Genomic DNA, 16649 nt, shown 5'->3' on the forward strand with positions numbered 1-16649 from the left:
CCTTATACGTCATTGTACTGTTTTTGCCAAGGCGTTGGAGCTAAGTCCTAACTAGACAGCGAGCTAAGATGTAATCTTTCCCCTCCCTCTCTCACTCGGCTGCGCAACTTCTTCATGGGAGCAAATGCGCTCTTCCTCATGTGCCCGCATGCCCGCTCTTCTTTGTGTCCACAAATATGTTCTTCTTCATGTGTACTTGCACTCGGAAGTACTACCTGCCCTACGCTTCCTCCGCCAAAATAAAAGCATGCGTCACAAAACTAAAGTCAGCATTATAATCACATTCAAATTTCTCAAAAGGGCAAAACAGTCATATTAATAAAAAATAAGATACAGTGATACCTCAGCTCACGAACGCTTAAGCTCACGAACTTTTCGCCTCAAGAACATTAAATTGGCGAGCATATAGTCTCTGCTGACGAACTAGTTTTCGGCGGACGAACCAATTCACGCGGTCGAAAAGCGCCACGAGAAGCTGACGCACGCTCACGGCGTCCCAGTTCGTCCCCTCACTTTCGTTGAGTGCGGACGTGGTTTGTGTTTGATAGACATTTTGGACCATATTGAGTGTACTTTTGCTATTATGGGACCGAAAAAGAGTTACCTACAGTCCTTATGGAAGGGGACTCGTGTTACCAATTCGCCCTCGACTGGTAATTGGCGGTGCTTTCAGCTTCCCACCGTAGTGAGAAGTGGACCGGCGAGTCACGTTGGCTCGTTGTCGTCGGTTGTCTTCGGTTCGCCCGATTTCCTCTCCAGAAAGGTGGCGGCGTGCATACAAACACCCAGAGGCATCGGATGGCTTTTTGTGGGCACTTTTATTAACAACCAAAAGCATGTGGGGGGCACAGCAGTGGAGTCTACGCTAACTGCGCACTTTGCCGGTAACACTCTCCTTCCAAACAGTAACTCCCTCCCTCCCTCCCTCCTCCTCCCACTCCATTCCATCAAGCCATCAACTACCATCACAAAGGTAAATAAAACGACTTTATTATACAGTACAGTTTATTTCTTTAATTATAATACAATAGCACATTTATTATACATAAAATAAGGTATATTTTTGTGTAGTTTTAAGGCTTATTTAGTAGAAAATTATGTTTTATGGGGACCTGGGAACGGATTATTCTCATTTTAATGGTTTCTTATGGGAAATAAATGTTCGGAAGACGAACTTTTCGCCTTACACACACTTTCTGGGAACCAATTATGTTCGTGAGCTGAGGTATCACTGTACTGTGAACACTTCATGAGTAATTAGCCATCTAATTAACCTAAGTACAATAAGGTACTGTTCACGTGGAAAAAAAACCAAACAAACAACAAAAAAAAACACTGCAGACAAAATGACAGACGAGACTCCGGCCTCATTAAGTCGAAATCACGTAAGTCGGATACGTCGTAACACGGGGACTACATGTATTGTAGTTCATCGAGAAAACTGCATGAATTATACGGCCCAAAAACAAAACAAAAATACTCTGATTTGATTAGATTTTTTTTTAAGATCGGTGTTTTTTGGTGTCTTCTGTCAATTTCCATAACAGGAATTTCTTTGCAAAATTAAAGATTTAAAATAAAAAATAAAAAAAATTCAGGTGGTGAAATATTACAAATGTATGATGACTAGTATTTCCATTTTAATGCATTCTTTCTTTTAGGAAAGTCTTTTAATGACTGTCATTTCTCAGTCTCTTTCCTCACCAAAGGACCAAAGGCCTAAGTTAGAAGTATAATACAAGGCGCAAGAACCCATAACAGAAGATTTGTTCATTTATTCATTTTAGCCTACCACAGCATTCACTCCCCCCAATTCCACTTCCAAAAGTGCATGCACACATGCACAAACATCCAAAGGCTGAGGCTCATAGCTTGGAGTGCAATGGCTGCAGAATGCACGTGCCAATAATACCATTTGAGTCATACTAATTCTTTAATCATGCATAAGCTGATGATAATGTTCCTATTATCATGGCCACCATGCCAAAGCACTGAAACCCAATTTTCTCTGAGCAATTGTTTTTTTCAGTGATATTGACAGAAATTTCCTGCGTTGACAATGAAAGCCACATTTTGTGAGGCAAGAGGAGAAAACTGCGTGTCACAGAAGGTTTGAAAACAAGTTAAATGCGGTGGCGTAGGATGTTACATAATTCATTATAATATGCATGTGACCTTGAATAATGGAGTCAAGTTAGCTTTGAACAAGAGTGGGAAGAAGACATGATATGTATAGAGAAGGTCTCTCCAATGCAGGCTGTAGAATTTGTAAGAATTGACCAAGGAAACAAAATCTAGACTTATACTGTACAACAGACTAAATTCCAACTTCTCAAATTTTCATATTTTATCTCTACCTTGAGATCATTATATGAAGATGAGTAGTGCTATGTTCAATATTCAAATGTGATCAGTGAGATGCTACTGCACACAGGCCGCAACCGTGCATATTTTGGAAAGCTGCCATATCATGTACCTGACAGGAAGCGTGCGGTCTCCTTTGCGACGGTCCATTTCTCTCTGCGGCACTGGGTACCATCGGAAGTTGAGCTTCCAATTGAAGCCTCCGTATGTCATGTCTGAACCTGCCATGTACTCAAAGGTGTCGTCACTGATCACGTCGATGATGGGGCACACGACCGTTCTCCTAGTGCACACGCATATGCAAACACTTGTCTTCAAACAATGCCAACATAATCACACTATCGCTTGTTAGGCCTACGCAAGCCTCGCGTGCCCTTTTGTGGGAGTGCTTGCGTGAGGCGGTAAACACGTCATGAGTAATTAGCCATCTAATAAACTTAAGGGCAAACCCCCTGCAGACGAGTTCGCCAGTTTAGTGCTTGAGCGTGTACAGGTCTTACTTGTCTTGTTTGATGCGAGCGAGCAGCGGCTCCAGCCAGCCTGTCGTGCATTCACAGTGAGCATCCAGAAAGGTTATAACCTACAAACAACAACAAGTTTAGAAGACAACAAATGAAATAAAATTTTCAGATTGTGTCATACGCAGTGCAGTTCAAATAGAATGCAGGGTACCCATCAGCACACAAAGTTCACTAACCTGGCCTGTAGAGATGGATGCACCTTTAAGGCGCGCTCGTATGAGTCCCGACCTCTGATCCATCCTCACCACCCGCACGGGAATGTCCAGCCTTCGGACATACTGCTCCAACGGCCGCTTTAGGAAATCTAGCACACACAAGAATGAAAGATGAGAACATTCCGAGTCTGATTCTTGGTTAGTTTTTGCAATTTGTATGGAAAAGAAAAATATCATACTACTGAACAGAACAAACACAGGGATATGAAAGTATGAAAACAAAATTTGTGTTTTTCATGATATACAAGTAAGGCAAATGCTCAAAGAGCTTTTGGCAAATAACCTTCATGACTTTATATCAGTTAAGGTTCACCCTTTGCCAGTTTGGCCAATTACAATATGATAGCATGATGTATGTTCATAGTCTTCAGTAACTGCTGACTTTGAGCTTCAAGAGAGATAGAATTCTTTTATTACAAAAGCAACACAAACAATATCATAAACATTGTTATGTTGAAATTTTGACATCCATCCATCCATCCATCCATCCATCCATCCATCCATCCATCCATCCATCCATCCATCCATCCATCCATCCATCCATCCATCCATCCATCCATCCATCCATCCATCCATCCATCCATCCATCCATCCATCCATCCATCCATCCATCCATCCATCACCGTATTTTCGGACTATAAGTCACAGTTTTTTTTCATGGTTTGGCTAGGGGTGCGACTTATACTCTGGAGCGACTCATGTGTGGAATTATTAACACATTATTATATTATTTCACATGTTATTTTGGTGTTTTGGAGTGACACTGATGGTTTGGTAAACTTGTTAGCATGTTGTTTATGCTATAGTTATCTGAATAACTCTTGATAGCTATGTTACTTTAACATACCGGCCACGTTCGCATTTCGTTGTTCATGCATCATGTAACATTATCATACTGTAAACTTATTCAGCATGTTGTTCTCTATTGTATTTTTATTTTAAATTACCTTTCAAGATGACATATTTGTTCTATGTGCTGGATTTATCAAGTAAATTTCCCCCAAAAATGCGACTTATACTCCTGTGGACTTATATGTTTTTTTTTTCCTCTTTATTCCGCATTTTTGGGCTGGTGCGACTTAAACTCAGGTGCCACTTATAGTCTGAAAAATACGGTAAGTTTTTCACCCTATCTCTAAGGGAGAGCCCGGACAGCCTGTGGAGCTCTTTTGTGTACTTGTATTACACAATCTTTAATTTTTCTCCAGATTAATCTTTAGGCTTTTTTAACGATTAGTCGACTAGTCTAATGAATAAATTTTTTTTTTCTTTTTATGAACAATTTTTTTTTTTTTTTTTAACTAATCTTGCAATTAAATTTTTGTTGATGATTATTAATTCACAAAAACATTTTGGAACACAAATTATTTTTAAAAGTACAAATTAACAAATAAATAATAATAATGAATCACAAATATACAGTAAGGTCAAATGCTGATGGCATTAACTAGTGCAAAAGAATGGAATGTAAACAGATTGAGAACACTGTGACTTCACTTTTCCAAAAGGATTCAAAAGAATTTTTACTTTCTCTTTTTCTGGTATGTCTATATTGTTCTCAGCATTAGAGTGAGCACTAGCAGAGTAGATAAATAAATGTCACGTATCACTGGAGTGAAGAAAGTGAAAAAAATGCACGCTGATACGACACTACGATGGAGTATTAGGTTCAAATAAATATATATATTTTTAAAAGAACGAGATTAAAGTCACAAGACTGCTAAGAGAAACAAAAGTCGCATTATTATGTAGGGCCAATATACAGCAGCTGTGAGCCGCTACGCACTTTACATGCATGTACCTTTGCTGGGAGCTACAACGAAGCATTAATATATATTCTTCTATTGAATATAATTTTATCATGATGAAGCAAAATAATAAGGATTTCCTTATTTGTAAAACCGATTCTAAAACACAAGATGCTTTCAATATTGTTGATTTTAATGGAGGCGGCAATGCACTGCGTAAAATACGTAGCTGCTTAATCAGCTACATTAGCCCGACATTAGGTCCTAATACTCTGCCGTACAACCCACATAAAGGCAACCTCAATAAAAAATGTCATTATAGGGACTTAAGATCCGGCAGCTTGTTGTCTCCTGTCATCTTCCAAAATTATACCTGTGTGACGGCGCTTCAGGCATTCAGTCACGGCCGCCGCACTGCCGTGGTATGCGAGCTTGGCATTGTAGAGACTGCACACGAAATTTCGTTGAAATAAGTCCATGCTTTGGTCACTCTAATGTCCTTTTTTGGCTTTGTGTCACTTTCCCAGCTTGAATCCCGAGCGTACCCCATTCTGAACTTTTTAACCCTAACCCTTTATTAACCGTCGACGGGATGGTGTGCTCGTCGACGCATTTACATCATCTATGACGTCGACTATGTCGACTATTCGGGACAGCTCTATTAGAGAACTTAGTGTTCCAGTCAGCTCTTGATCAGAGATGAGGGTGGGAATGTAAATTGACCAATTAATCATCTTCAACACAAAGGACCGATACACAGGCCACATCGCTGCAGACGTGGCACCAATCCGCCGTTTCATCTCACACTCTATTTTTTTCTCACTTTAGAACAAGACCCTGAGATGCTTGAAGTCTTCCCCCAAATTTATTTTACTGCACCATTTCTTTTTTTCTTTTTTTTTTTAAATTTTGTTTTACAATTTCAATATTTATGGATCCTTGTGAGTCTTTTTTAATGTTTTTTGAATAAATTTGAGAAGATTCAATCATTTAATTAAGTGTGGAAAAAATGACTAAACTACAAGGGTTGGGCAAAATAATGGAAACACCTAAAAAAAAAAAAAATCAACAAAACTGATTTAATATTCTGTAGGTCCGCCTTTTGCGGCAATTACAGCCCCAATTCGTCAACGTATTGATTCATACTGCTGTATTTTTCGGACTATAAGTCGCACCTGAGTATAAGTCGCACCAGCCGTAAAATGCCCAACGAAGAGGAAAAAAAACATATATAAGTCGCACCAGAGTGCAAGTCGCATTTTTGGGGGAAATTTACTTGATAAAATCCAACAAATAGAACAGATATGTCATCTTGAAAGGCAATTTAAAATAAAAATACAATAGAGAACAACATGCTGAATAAGTGTACAGTATGATAATGTTACATGATGCATGAACAACGAAATGCGAACGTGGCCGGTATGTTAATGTAACATAGCTATTAAGAGTTATTCAGATAACTATAGCATAAAGAACATGCTAACAAGTTTACCAAACCATCAGTGTCACTCCAAAACACCAAAATAACATGTGAAATTATTTAATAATGCGTTAAAAATTTCACACATAAGTGGCACCAGAGTATAAGTCGCACACCCAGCCAAACTATGAAAAAAACTGCGACTTATAGTCCGAAAAATACGGTACTTGTGAAATTTTTCTAAAGGAATTTTAGGCCATTCTTCAATTAGGAAACCCTCTAAATCTTTTAGAGAAGATGGCGGTGGAAATTGATGTCTTAATTGAATCTCTAAAATTGACCATAAATGTTCAATAATGCTGAGGTCTGGGGATTGTGCCGGCCATACGAGATGCTCAACTTAATTACCTTGTTCCTTATGCCATTCTTTAACAATGATCTTGAATGGTTATGATGCCAAAATGTTAGGTGTTTACATTATTTTGTCCAACCCCTGTATATAGAAAATTGATGGACAGTTTATATAAGGAATTGATTTGCTTCAAATGTTTAAAATTGACCACAGTTACTTAAAAACTTACAGTAGATATACTTATGTGGCTGGTATGACATCACAAATATAAGTAATAAAATGAAAAAGTACATTCTAAATTTCTTGTAGAGGGGTTAAGAAAACAAATATATAAACACAAATTCACAATGCCAACAATTAGAACCACACATCCACACAAAGAAACACACATGCACCACCCCTACAAACTATAGGGGTCGGATTACAGGTGATTCCCCTTTCCTTTTATAGCGCAGACAGATCAAACCGTACACGTGCCAGTGTCTTAAAGCTGCAGACAACACAAACACCTTTGATTCACACCTGACCAAAAGATGCAACGAAACTGTGTGGTGGCTGTGACTTGGGCATAATAGTGTAATCCCTGAAATTGACAAATTAAACACTTAATCCCAACCACTAAACAGGGATTAACAGTATTACACAGGGTGGAGTGGCACACACCAGAGATGCTGACTATATTGGCCATCACAAACCTGATGAAAATAACACCATTGCTTGAGAAATAAAAATAAAACTCAAATGAAAATGGACACAAGAGCTGTGTGTGCATGTGTGTATACCTCGCTCACTGGCATCATCTACCAGAACAATCTCCTCCATGAGTGTGTGGGGAGAGCGGTCGATGACGGAGTGGACAGTCCGCAGCAGCGTGCTCCACGCCTCATTGTGAAAAACAATCACCACGCTCGTTTTGGGAAGATTGTCCGGGTATAGCTTGTTCTTGCACCTATAGGCAGAATACAGAACACATTTGCCTCTTTCAAACATGACACAAAGTCCGGTAATATTCCATTATTTCATGTATGAAAGCAATTACAGAGTGTGTTGACTCGGACATTACCCGGAAATGTACTGCTTCGTGACCTAGTAAAATGTCCGGAACTTCCCAAGGTAGTGTTATTTATGAATGCTGCAGGTTACATTCCGCGTCAGCACCAGGGCGCAGATGCTGATGACATACTGTGGCTATCTTGTAATTACATAACACTTCCAAATGTTCCTTCATTTTAAGATGAAATAACATTTGACTGGTTAAAATTAGATCAGACAACAGTTTGCCGATTTTAGGGTTTAGGAAGATACTTAACTTTTGAATGGGATGGCAAGGGACGATGTTCATAGTGTTATTTTTTATTTTTTTTGTATTAATATTATTAATATGATTTTTTAAAAATCAACATTGTGATTGTGGACATGTCGTTCTTTGGTCTGCTCTCAGTTGTTGATGGTTCAAATCGGTACAAGAAATTAATAGTGGAATCTAAAGAAGAAACAGGCATGACGTCATGCCCGAGTCACACGCTACATGTAAGAGCTTTCGAGCCCAGTAAGTACCGCTACATTTCCCTATTTCTGAAAGCCACGAACTTGGTAGAATGCAGTTCACATTGCACTGTGATGTAGGGGTATATTATGTTTGAAAGTGGCTGCACATGTATACTAAAAGTATAAAACCTTGAACTTTAATTTGTCCTATTTTCAAATTCTTATTTCAATTGTGCAATTCCCCAGTTTCAGTTATTTCAAAAGATGCATTCATTTTTGCTGATTAGACCCAAGCCAGCTAATACAGCAAAACCTGTGTGATCAAGAAATTGCTTGATTAGGAACTGTCTGACAAAATGATGTTGGCCAATGAAGGTCAAAGAGCTGCAACCAAGTGCCATGACGCACATAAATAAATAGTCTGGAAAGAGTTACAAAGCCATTTCTATAGCATCAGGGTTCAGGTGAAGAATGGTGAAAGCCATAATCCACAAATGGAAACAACATGAAACATTAGTGAACCTCCCCAGAGGTGTTTGGTGTACAAAAATGACCCCAAGAGCACAACTCATCCAAGAGATCACAAGGGAACCCACGACATCTGCAGTCCTTTCATGGCTCAGTTAAGGTCTGTATTCATGACTCAAAAAACAAAAGTAAGAGGACTTGGGGAAATGACATCCAGAGTAGGCGAAAGCCACTGCAGACTTAATAAAAAAAAAACAAAAAAACAAGAAGGATATAAATTAAAATTTTGGAGTTGTCTAGTCAAAGTCCAGACCTGAATCAGAATTAAACGTTTTGGTGAATTGAAAAGACCATTCATGTTACAAAAACCTCCATAATTGCTTAACTAGAAGAATTCTGCAAGGCACGTGCTTGATTATGGTTGAAGGTGGCCCAGCCAGTTATTAGGATTGCAAAAGTTTGTGCTTACCCACGCTGTCACTGTACAATTGACACATTGAAAGTGCATGAGAAAATGAATTGAAAATATACATAGCCTTTTTTTTTTTTTAAACCCTTAAACTTTTTGATAAAGCACCACTAAGCTGTTTTCCTTCTTCCCTGAGAAAAACAAAATTTAAAAATAAAATACTGTACAGAGTGGAATGTAAAAGTTATGCCATTTTCCGGTTGCCCAAAACGTATCAAATTCAATCAGGATTTTCTGGCTTTGGAAAGCAGTGAACTTAGGTAAATAATAGGTGAGCAAACAGGCGCATAATCCCTAAATCATAGACATGCATTATGTTGGGCTTTGTGATGACAGCTGGTCTTTGTTGCTCATTCATTTTTACTGTTGTTCTGCTCCAGTGTTCCATTAAGAAATCTATTTAATATCTGCTTAAATGAATTTACCGGTATATGGTTGAATCAAATGTTTTAATACGTAATTAAGAAAAGCTTTATAGTTAATATCTCTGAATCAGAATGCCTAACTGTAACTGCTTAAGTAAATGTAGAAAATATATGCATGTAAGAGCTAGGATCTTGAAATAATCGCATGCAAGAAAATGAAGGGCCGCTTAACAGAGCTTTACAGATTTAAAATTTTATAATCGTATTTGCTGAAAAAATGATTGTAGTTTGTAGGAATCTTAAAAAGAAGACAATAGAGGAGTATATAAAATTACTCTATAGCAAACACAACCTCCCCTCAACATTCATACTCATGTTAATGTTAAGCAAGCATAATTTGGGCATAACCAAATTTTAATGGGTGGCACAGTCACAGAAAGAGATCTGTGTGTGCACGCATCTGGCACACAATCTAGGTCAAAAACCAAAGTAGAGGCCACAACATGCATACTCTCTGATATTAAAGGATAAGTCTACAAATTTTCTACATTTTAGTTATCATTCGACAAATCCTGTCGAGAGCTCAAAAGCAGCAGTGCAACACTTGAACAAGCCTTGCACCACGGTCCAAGGACATTAATATTATATTCATTCATCTTCCGTACCACTTATCCTCATAAAAGCCTCAACTGGTTGCCAGCCAATCACAGTATTTATAGAAATATTTTATATTTTATTATTTCTTTAACTAAATTGAATTACTTGGGAAAAAAATCATTTATACTTTTAAAGAGGCACTGAAGTAATTTTCAAATATTTCGAACTGTTTCATGCATAAAATAGGTCAAAATGGGAGTGTTCCCTTGTTGAAGTGTGTTATCTGTGTATATTTTATTTTATTGCAATCACGTTTGCAAGTGAATTTGTTCTGCTAACGGTAGGTTTAAACTTGTTCGTAGTGTGTCGTCATACCGTTCCCTATAATAAGGGGTGTCCAAAAAATTCTGCATAGGAACGCAGTGGGTACTGGATTTCATTAGAACAAAACAATACGACACCTTTTCAACAATTTGGTGTCTTACAAGTGTAATTAGTTGATTGCAGTCGGGTGCTGCTTGTTTTAGAAGAATCCTCATTGGTTAAACTGTCTGTGCTCGATTGGTAGGAACAAAAACTAGGACCTACAGCGGCCCTTGAGGACCAGTTTGGACACACTTGCTTATAATACAAGTACCTGCCTTCTTCGTCCCCCCAAAGCCCACTAATATCGGGACAGCTGAGTACTGAATACTGCCGTATCAAGCATACAGTATACTGTATAAATAATGCAGTATCTAAATTTATTCATTTGCATTTGCTGTGGTTTAATACAATACATTTGCCACACGACCAGTTCCTGTTGTTTTTTTTCCTGCGACCTCCAGCTCCAGTCGTAGAGCCGGGCAGTATACCCAAAATTTACCGTCACCGAAATTCTTCACGATGACTGACGTAATTTTGACCATGTCGGTAAATTCGGTAATTTTATAAAACAAGAAAATAGTCTTTTCATCCCGCTTTGACTCTGTGTTGTTCGGCTATGTTCGTTCCCCTTTAAGAAAGCAGTCAGTGTACTTACGTATGAAGTCACGTGGTTATCAGGAAGTCAAACAAACAGAAGCCCGGTAGGCTAACACTACAAGCAAACGTGATGGAGTGCGGCTTAAGGGAGCTTCACCAAACTTTCACCCGACATTAACTAGACTCTTGGTGGCATCCAGATGGGCTTACACCTGCTGTCCTCCCTGGTTTTCACGATTTCAGGTGAGGGTGCTTTCAGCGCTTTCTACTGGTAGCCAAGCCACAGGCTAACGCTAGTGGCTAACGCTATAATGAACGTGATGGAGTTGGATAGCGGCTCTAACCTTGTCGAAATGGCTGAACTTAATGAGTGGATTGGGCACGGACTGCATATATCAATTAGTATGTCGTGTTATTTTGTATCTGTGTGTGTGATTTCTCTGATAGCTTTTATGATGGTAAAGCATTCGGCATAAAGTACAATCCAACAGTGAAACCTCTAATATGGCCGTTTAATGGCCTCAGCCAATTTTCTGTATGTGCTTGCTTTAATATGTGTCATTACTGCCATCATAAAGTCTTAAATTTTTCATCGGCATAAGAGCAATATAGCTTTAATGTGTGTGTGTGTTTGTCTGTGTGTGGGGTGCATGTGTGCGTGCATGCATTAAAAAATCCTGTGGGGGAAAAAAAAAACTGAAACTTTGAAGTAAACACTTGTGTTGAGTAATTATGTCACAGCAGCCATTAGCAATAAGTTGTCAGTTTGAAGTGTACTGTTCAGACTGTACGTCATTTGTGTTACAATGACATGTTTGCACAGTCGTCGTATTGATTTTTATAATGTACATTGTTCAAGTCATACAAGATGTTACAAATGTTCATATTTGAATTCTTATTGTTTACACAAAAGTTTATATACTTAATGTTTAGACTGCATGTACAATTGTTAAATATTTTAAATTGAAATCTGGTGTATAAATCAACGAAAAACTGTTAATTTGTATTCCATGCATTGATTCAGATTTTCAAATTATATAACGGTACGCTTGGGCGAATTTATCATCATTTATTTCAAGGTAAATTTGCTCAACTTACCGTGATACATACTTAAGGCCATATCGCCCAGCCCTATCCTGTCGCTTTTTGTCGTCTAGCCAGCCATGAGCAACTTCGTTCAGATTGCTCGCCGGCAAAAGTTGGCCTCCTCGCGAGGTTCTCAATCGACCTTATTCCTGTCCATTGCCTCTGGACATATGCAAAACAACAATGACCTCCAGCCTTAAGGCGTGTGACCGTGTCCTTATCAAGGGAGTTAATGTTTTATTTAAGTAGAAATAAGGAATATGTAAGCACTTCGGAACCCAGCCAAGCTTGCCTCTGGCTTTTCTGCACGCATAGAGTATCAAGTAATTGAATATTTTATTCATGTATGATTGTGAAATACTGAAGCATGGTATAATTAAAGAACAATTGTAGACAATGTCACTGTAATATGTTAGCGTCACCACACGTAATGCCAACGCCCCCGAACTTCCAACCGACAGGCTCACTTTATCAATGGCCAATCAGAGCATAGAATTGAAATGTAGACATTGAATATTCAAATTGGAGACAGTCAGCCGCATATTACTAAGAATCTGCACGTCTGCAGAGGAGCCCAAAAAGGACCAACTAAAATATCTTGAAAAATGACATTATGGGCACTTTCAACATTTTTTTGTGCAAACCTGGTAAAACAACATCCAAGGTAAAAAAAATAAAAAAATAACATTATGGTGGTAAATTAAAATCATCACATAAAATCCAATCATCTTATGCATTATTCTGTACATTCAAACCATCACTTTCTATAACACTTGACCTGATTCGGGTTGTGAGGATTAAAGTCTGTATCAGTCTGTGTGTGCCCAAAGTGAAGGAAAATTGAAGTTAATCTAAAAAACAGACCGTCTGCAAGTATTTGAGTTGGAATACATATACAACTTTGACTTCAACGCCTGATGGAAAAGTCTCTACCAAGTAGACATGTTTTGACAAATGTCAGGGTGTCGCTGTTTATTTTGGGCGTGCATGCCATGTAAACTAATAGACGAGAGGTGGGAGCAGCATTTGGCAAATACTAATGCATATAATGAGTCACAGGTTGCCCGTCCCACCAAGGAATCAAGGGCCGAGTCAACAATGAAGCATCTCACAAATATGCCCTACCATAAAAAATCATGCAGTCAGAATGCAAAGATGGTAAAACATGTCATGTGTTCTTGTAAAAATGTAATCATGGAAAATGTTATCATTGGATGCATTGGTGCATCACCACTAAAGCGACCACTGTTTATTTTACCATTTGCCCTTTATGATCTATATATGCAAGTGAATGGTTAGGAGGGATAAGTGGTAATCAGTGTTGTTTTCGTCAATGGTGACTATAACGAAAAAAATTCATTAATGAACAATTTTTTCATGACGATGACGTCAAGATGACGCGCTGAAAATGTGTCTTGGGAGATTAAAACATAATGAGATGGATGCCAGTTGTCGTCTGACGACACGAGAACAAGATGGAAATTCGCCATAGTTTCCGTCATAAATTCACAGTGTGTGATATTTTCTTATTGTACTGTATGTGTACTTAGAACGCATTTAGCAGTGTTTGGTCGTGTCACTCATGTGCCCATTCCAGGCTCCTTTTGTGACACGTGTATAAGTTTTGCTTTCTTATCTTAGCTATGCCAAATTGCTTTAGCCTTTAAAGGTCTGTGCTGAGTGATCATTACACATTAAAGAGGCTTGCAGTGTTACCATAGCGTTCGCATTAGCATTTAGCGCAGTGACTGTGTCTTCTTAAACTCTTGAAAAACATTTCACATACAGTTCGTGGCATCCAGGTGAGTTTAATTGCAAATAATGTGCTGTTTTCCTGCTGAGTGTATTATCATCATCAAAATGGTGATCCATGTAGACTCATCAGTTATGTGCTTGTCTGTCATGTTCATTCGAAATTGTTGGAAACCTTTTATTTAAGTATTTATTCACGGACTAAAAGTTTATAGAGGGACACATTTTGAGAATTGTCGACTAAAACTAGACGAAGGCAAACACATTTTGAAATGACTAAAATATGACTAAGACTAATAAGTACATCTACAGTGCCTTGCAAAAGTATTCGGCTCCCTTGCACCTTGCAACCTTTCGCCACATTTCAGGCTTCAAACATAAAGATATAAAATTTTAATTTTTTCTCAAGAATCAACAACAAGTGGGACACAATCGTGAAGTGGAACAAAATTTATTGGATAATTTAAACTTTTTTAACAAATAAAAAACTGAAAAGTGGGGCGTGCAATATTATTCGGCCCCCTTGCGTTAATACTTTGTAGCGCCACCTTTTGCTCCAATTACAGCTGCAAGTCGCTTGGAGTATGTTTCTATCAATTTTGCACATCGAGAGACTGACATTCTTGCCCATTCTTCCTTGCAAAATAGCTCGAGCTCAGTGAGGTTGGATGGAGAGTGTTTGTGAACAGCAGTCTTCAGCTCTTTCCACAGATTCTCGATTGGATTCAGGTCTGGACTTTGACTTGGCCATTCTAACACTTGGATACGTTTATTTTTCAACCATTCCATTGTAGATTTGGCTTTATGTTTTGGATCATTGTTCTGTTGGAAGATAAATCTCCGTCCCAGTCTCAGGTCTTGTGCAGATACCAACAGGTTTTCTTCCAGGATGTTCCTGTATTTGGCTGCATCCATCTTCCCGTCAATTTTAACCATCTTCCCTGTCCCTGCTGAAGAAAAGCAGGCCCAAACCATGATGCTGCCACCACCATGTTCGACAGTGGGGATGGTGTGTTCAGGGTGATGAGCTGTGTTGCTTTTACGCCAAACATATCATTTTGCATTGCGGCCAAAAAGTTCAATTTTGGTTTCATCTGACCAGAGCACCTTCTTCCACATGTTTGGTGTGTCTCCCAGGTGGCTTGTGGCAAACTTTAAACGAGACTTTTTATGGATATCTTTGAGAAATGGCTTTCTTCTTGCCACTCTTCCATAAAGGCCAGATTTGTGCAGTGTACGACTGATTGTTGTCCTATGGACAGACTCTCCCACCTCAGCTGTAGATCTCTGCAGTTCATCCAGAGTGATCATGGGCCTCTTGGCTGCATCTCTGATCAGTTTTCTCCTTGTTTGAGAAGAAAGTTTGGAAGGACGGCCGGGTCTTGGTAGATTTGCAGTGGTCTGATGCTCCTTCCATTTCACTATGATGGCTTGCACAGTGCTCCTTGAGATGTTTAAAGCTTGGGAAATCTTTTTGTATCCAAATCCGGCTTTAAACTTCTCCACAACAGTATCTCGGACCTGCCTGGTGTGTTCCTTGGTTTTCATAATGCTCTCTGCACTTTAAACAGAACCCTGAGACTATCACAGAGCAGGTGCATTTATACGGAGACTTGATTACGCACAGGTGGATTCTATTTATCATCATCGGTCATTTAGGACAACATTGGATCATTCAGAGATCCTCACTGAACTTCTGGAGTGAGTTTGCTGCACTGAAAGTAAAGGGACCGAATAATATTGCACGCCCCACTTTTCAGTTTTTTATTTGTTAAAAAAGTTTAAATTATCCAATAAATGTTGTTCCACTTCACGATTGTGTCCCACTTGTTGTTGATTCTTGACAAAAAAATTAAATTTCATATCTTTATGTTTGAAGACTGAAATGTGGCGAAAGGTTGCAAGATTCAAGGGGGCCGAATACTTTTGCAAGGCACTGTATTTTCATCCAAAAGACTAAGACGAAAATTAAAATGGCTGCCAAAAACAACACTGGTGGTAATGCCATTGTACCTCTTAATTGAGATAAAAATTGATTTAATTTAATCACATACTAATGCTGAGATAAAACCTTTCTCTAATGGGGCTTGTTTTATACTATTAAAAACCTTTTTAGGTAAACAAATGGTTTTCAAATTCAGTCAAATTCAGGGCTCCAGCCTAAATTACTTCAACACTGACCTTACATCTTATATGCCCAGCATATCCAAGAAGCAGTATACAAAAGAATGTTATCCTCCAGCTTTATTGATGTTGGTTTACTGTTGATGTTGTGCTCACTTTGTCATTCATACTAAATGCAGGCCATGCTTATAGCTGAGATATCTTCCGAAGTTGAAATCCAAAATTTATTGATAATTTAAATGAATGCACCAAAAAATGACGAGCACACACATGTGAAAGCCACATGCAACCAAATGTGTAAACACGCACACAGGTCAAACTGTAATGTCAGAATCACCTATCTCCCTTCATTTATTTCACTCTGAATGGCCCTGCCGACACTAATGAAAATAAACTTCCAGTCTCTTCACGCTCTGCAGTTTGAGCTAATGATGACCTACGCTGAATTCATTCACCGCTTTCCTTCAACCTGACACACACAGAAACACACACACAGTGTTCTATATTGACTTGGTCTTATCTCCTAATTGGAAAAGCAGATAGCCGGTGAGGAGGCTGTGGAAAAACATACCTCGTAATCAACTCTTGTTCAAAGACTAAAACACATTTCATGGATCAATGTCTTTTTTACTTTGTAGTTTGTCGGGTTTGGGGAATGTGTGTGTCCTTGCCTGTCAGTCAATATTGATACAAAAACCTTTCATTATTTGTATACAG

At 38.6% G+C, this 16649-nt stretch overlaps 1 protein-coding gene and 1 long non-coding RNA gene across 5 annotated transcripts in view; one reads left to right on the forward strand and one right to left on the reverse strand.

Moving 5' to 3' along the window:
- galnt1 (UDP-N-acetyl-alpha-D-galactosamine:polypeptide N-acetylgalactosaminyltransferase 1) overlaps positions 1 to 16649 on the reverse strand; it is a 104806-nt gene that overhangs the window by 17663 nt on the left and 70494 nt on the right. For all 4 annotated transcript variants that reach the window (XM_057834707.1, XM_057834705.1, XM_057834708.1 and 1 more), the window contains 4 exons: positions 7403 to 7569; positions 3062 to 3189; positions 2865 to 2944; positions 2477 to 2647 (listed from right to left, as the gene is read on the reverse strand). In XM_057834707.1, the coding sequence (XP_057690690.1) occupies positions 2477 to 2647; positions 2865 to 2944; positions 3062 to 3189; positions 7403 to 7569 (546 nt within the window). The remainder of the gene's footprint in view (positions 1 to 2476; positions 2648 to 2864; positions 2945 to 3061; positions 3190 to 7402; positions 7570 to 16649) is intronic.
- LOC130915030 (uncharacterized) overlaps positions 10984 to 16649 on the forward strand; it is a 46942-nt gene continuing 41276 nt past the window's right edge. Inside the window, exon 1 of the long non-coding RNA XR_009063045.1 lies at positions 10984 to 11213. This is a non-coding gene — a long non-coding RNA (uncharacterized LOC130915030). The remainder of the gene's footprint in view (positions 11214 to 16649) is intronic.

The sequence above is a fragment of the Corythoichthys intestinalis genome, chromosome 4 (assembly GCF_030265065.1).
Source record: "Corythoichthys intestinalis isolate RoL2023-P3 chromosome 4, ASM3026506v1, whole genome shotgun sequence".
Classification (NCBI taxonomy): Eukaryota; Metazoa; Chordata; class Actinopteri; order Syngnathiformes; family Syngnathidae; genus Corythoichthys; species Corythoichthys intestinalis.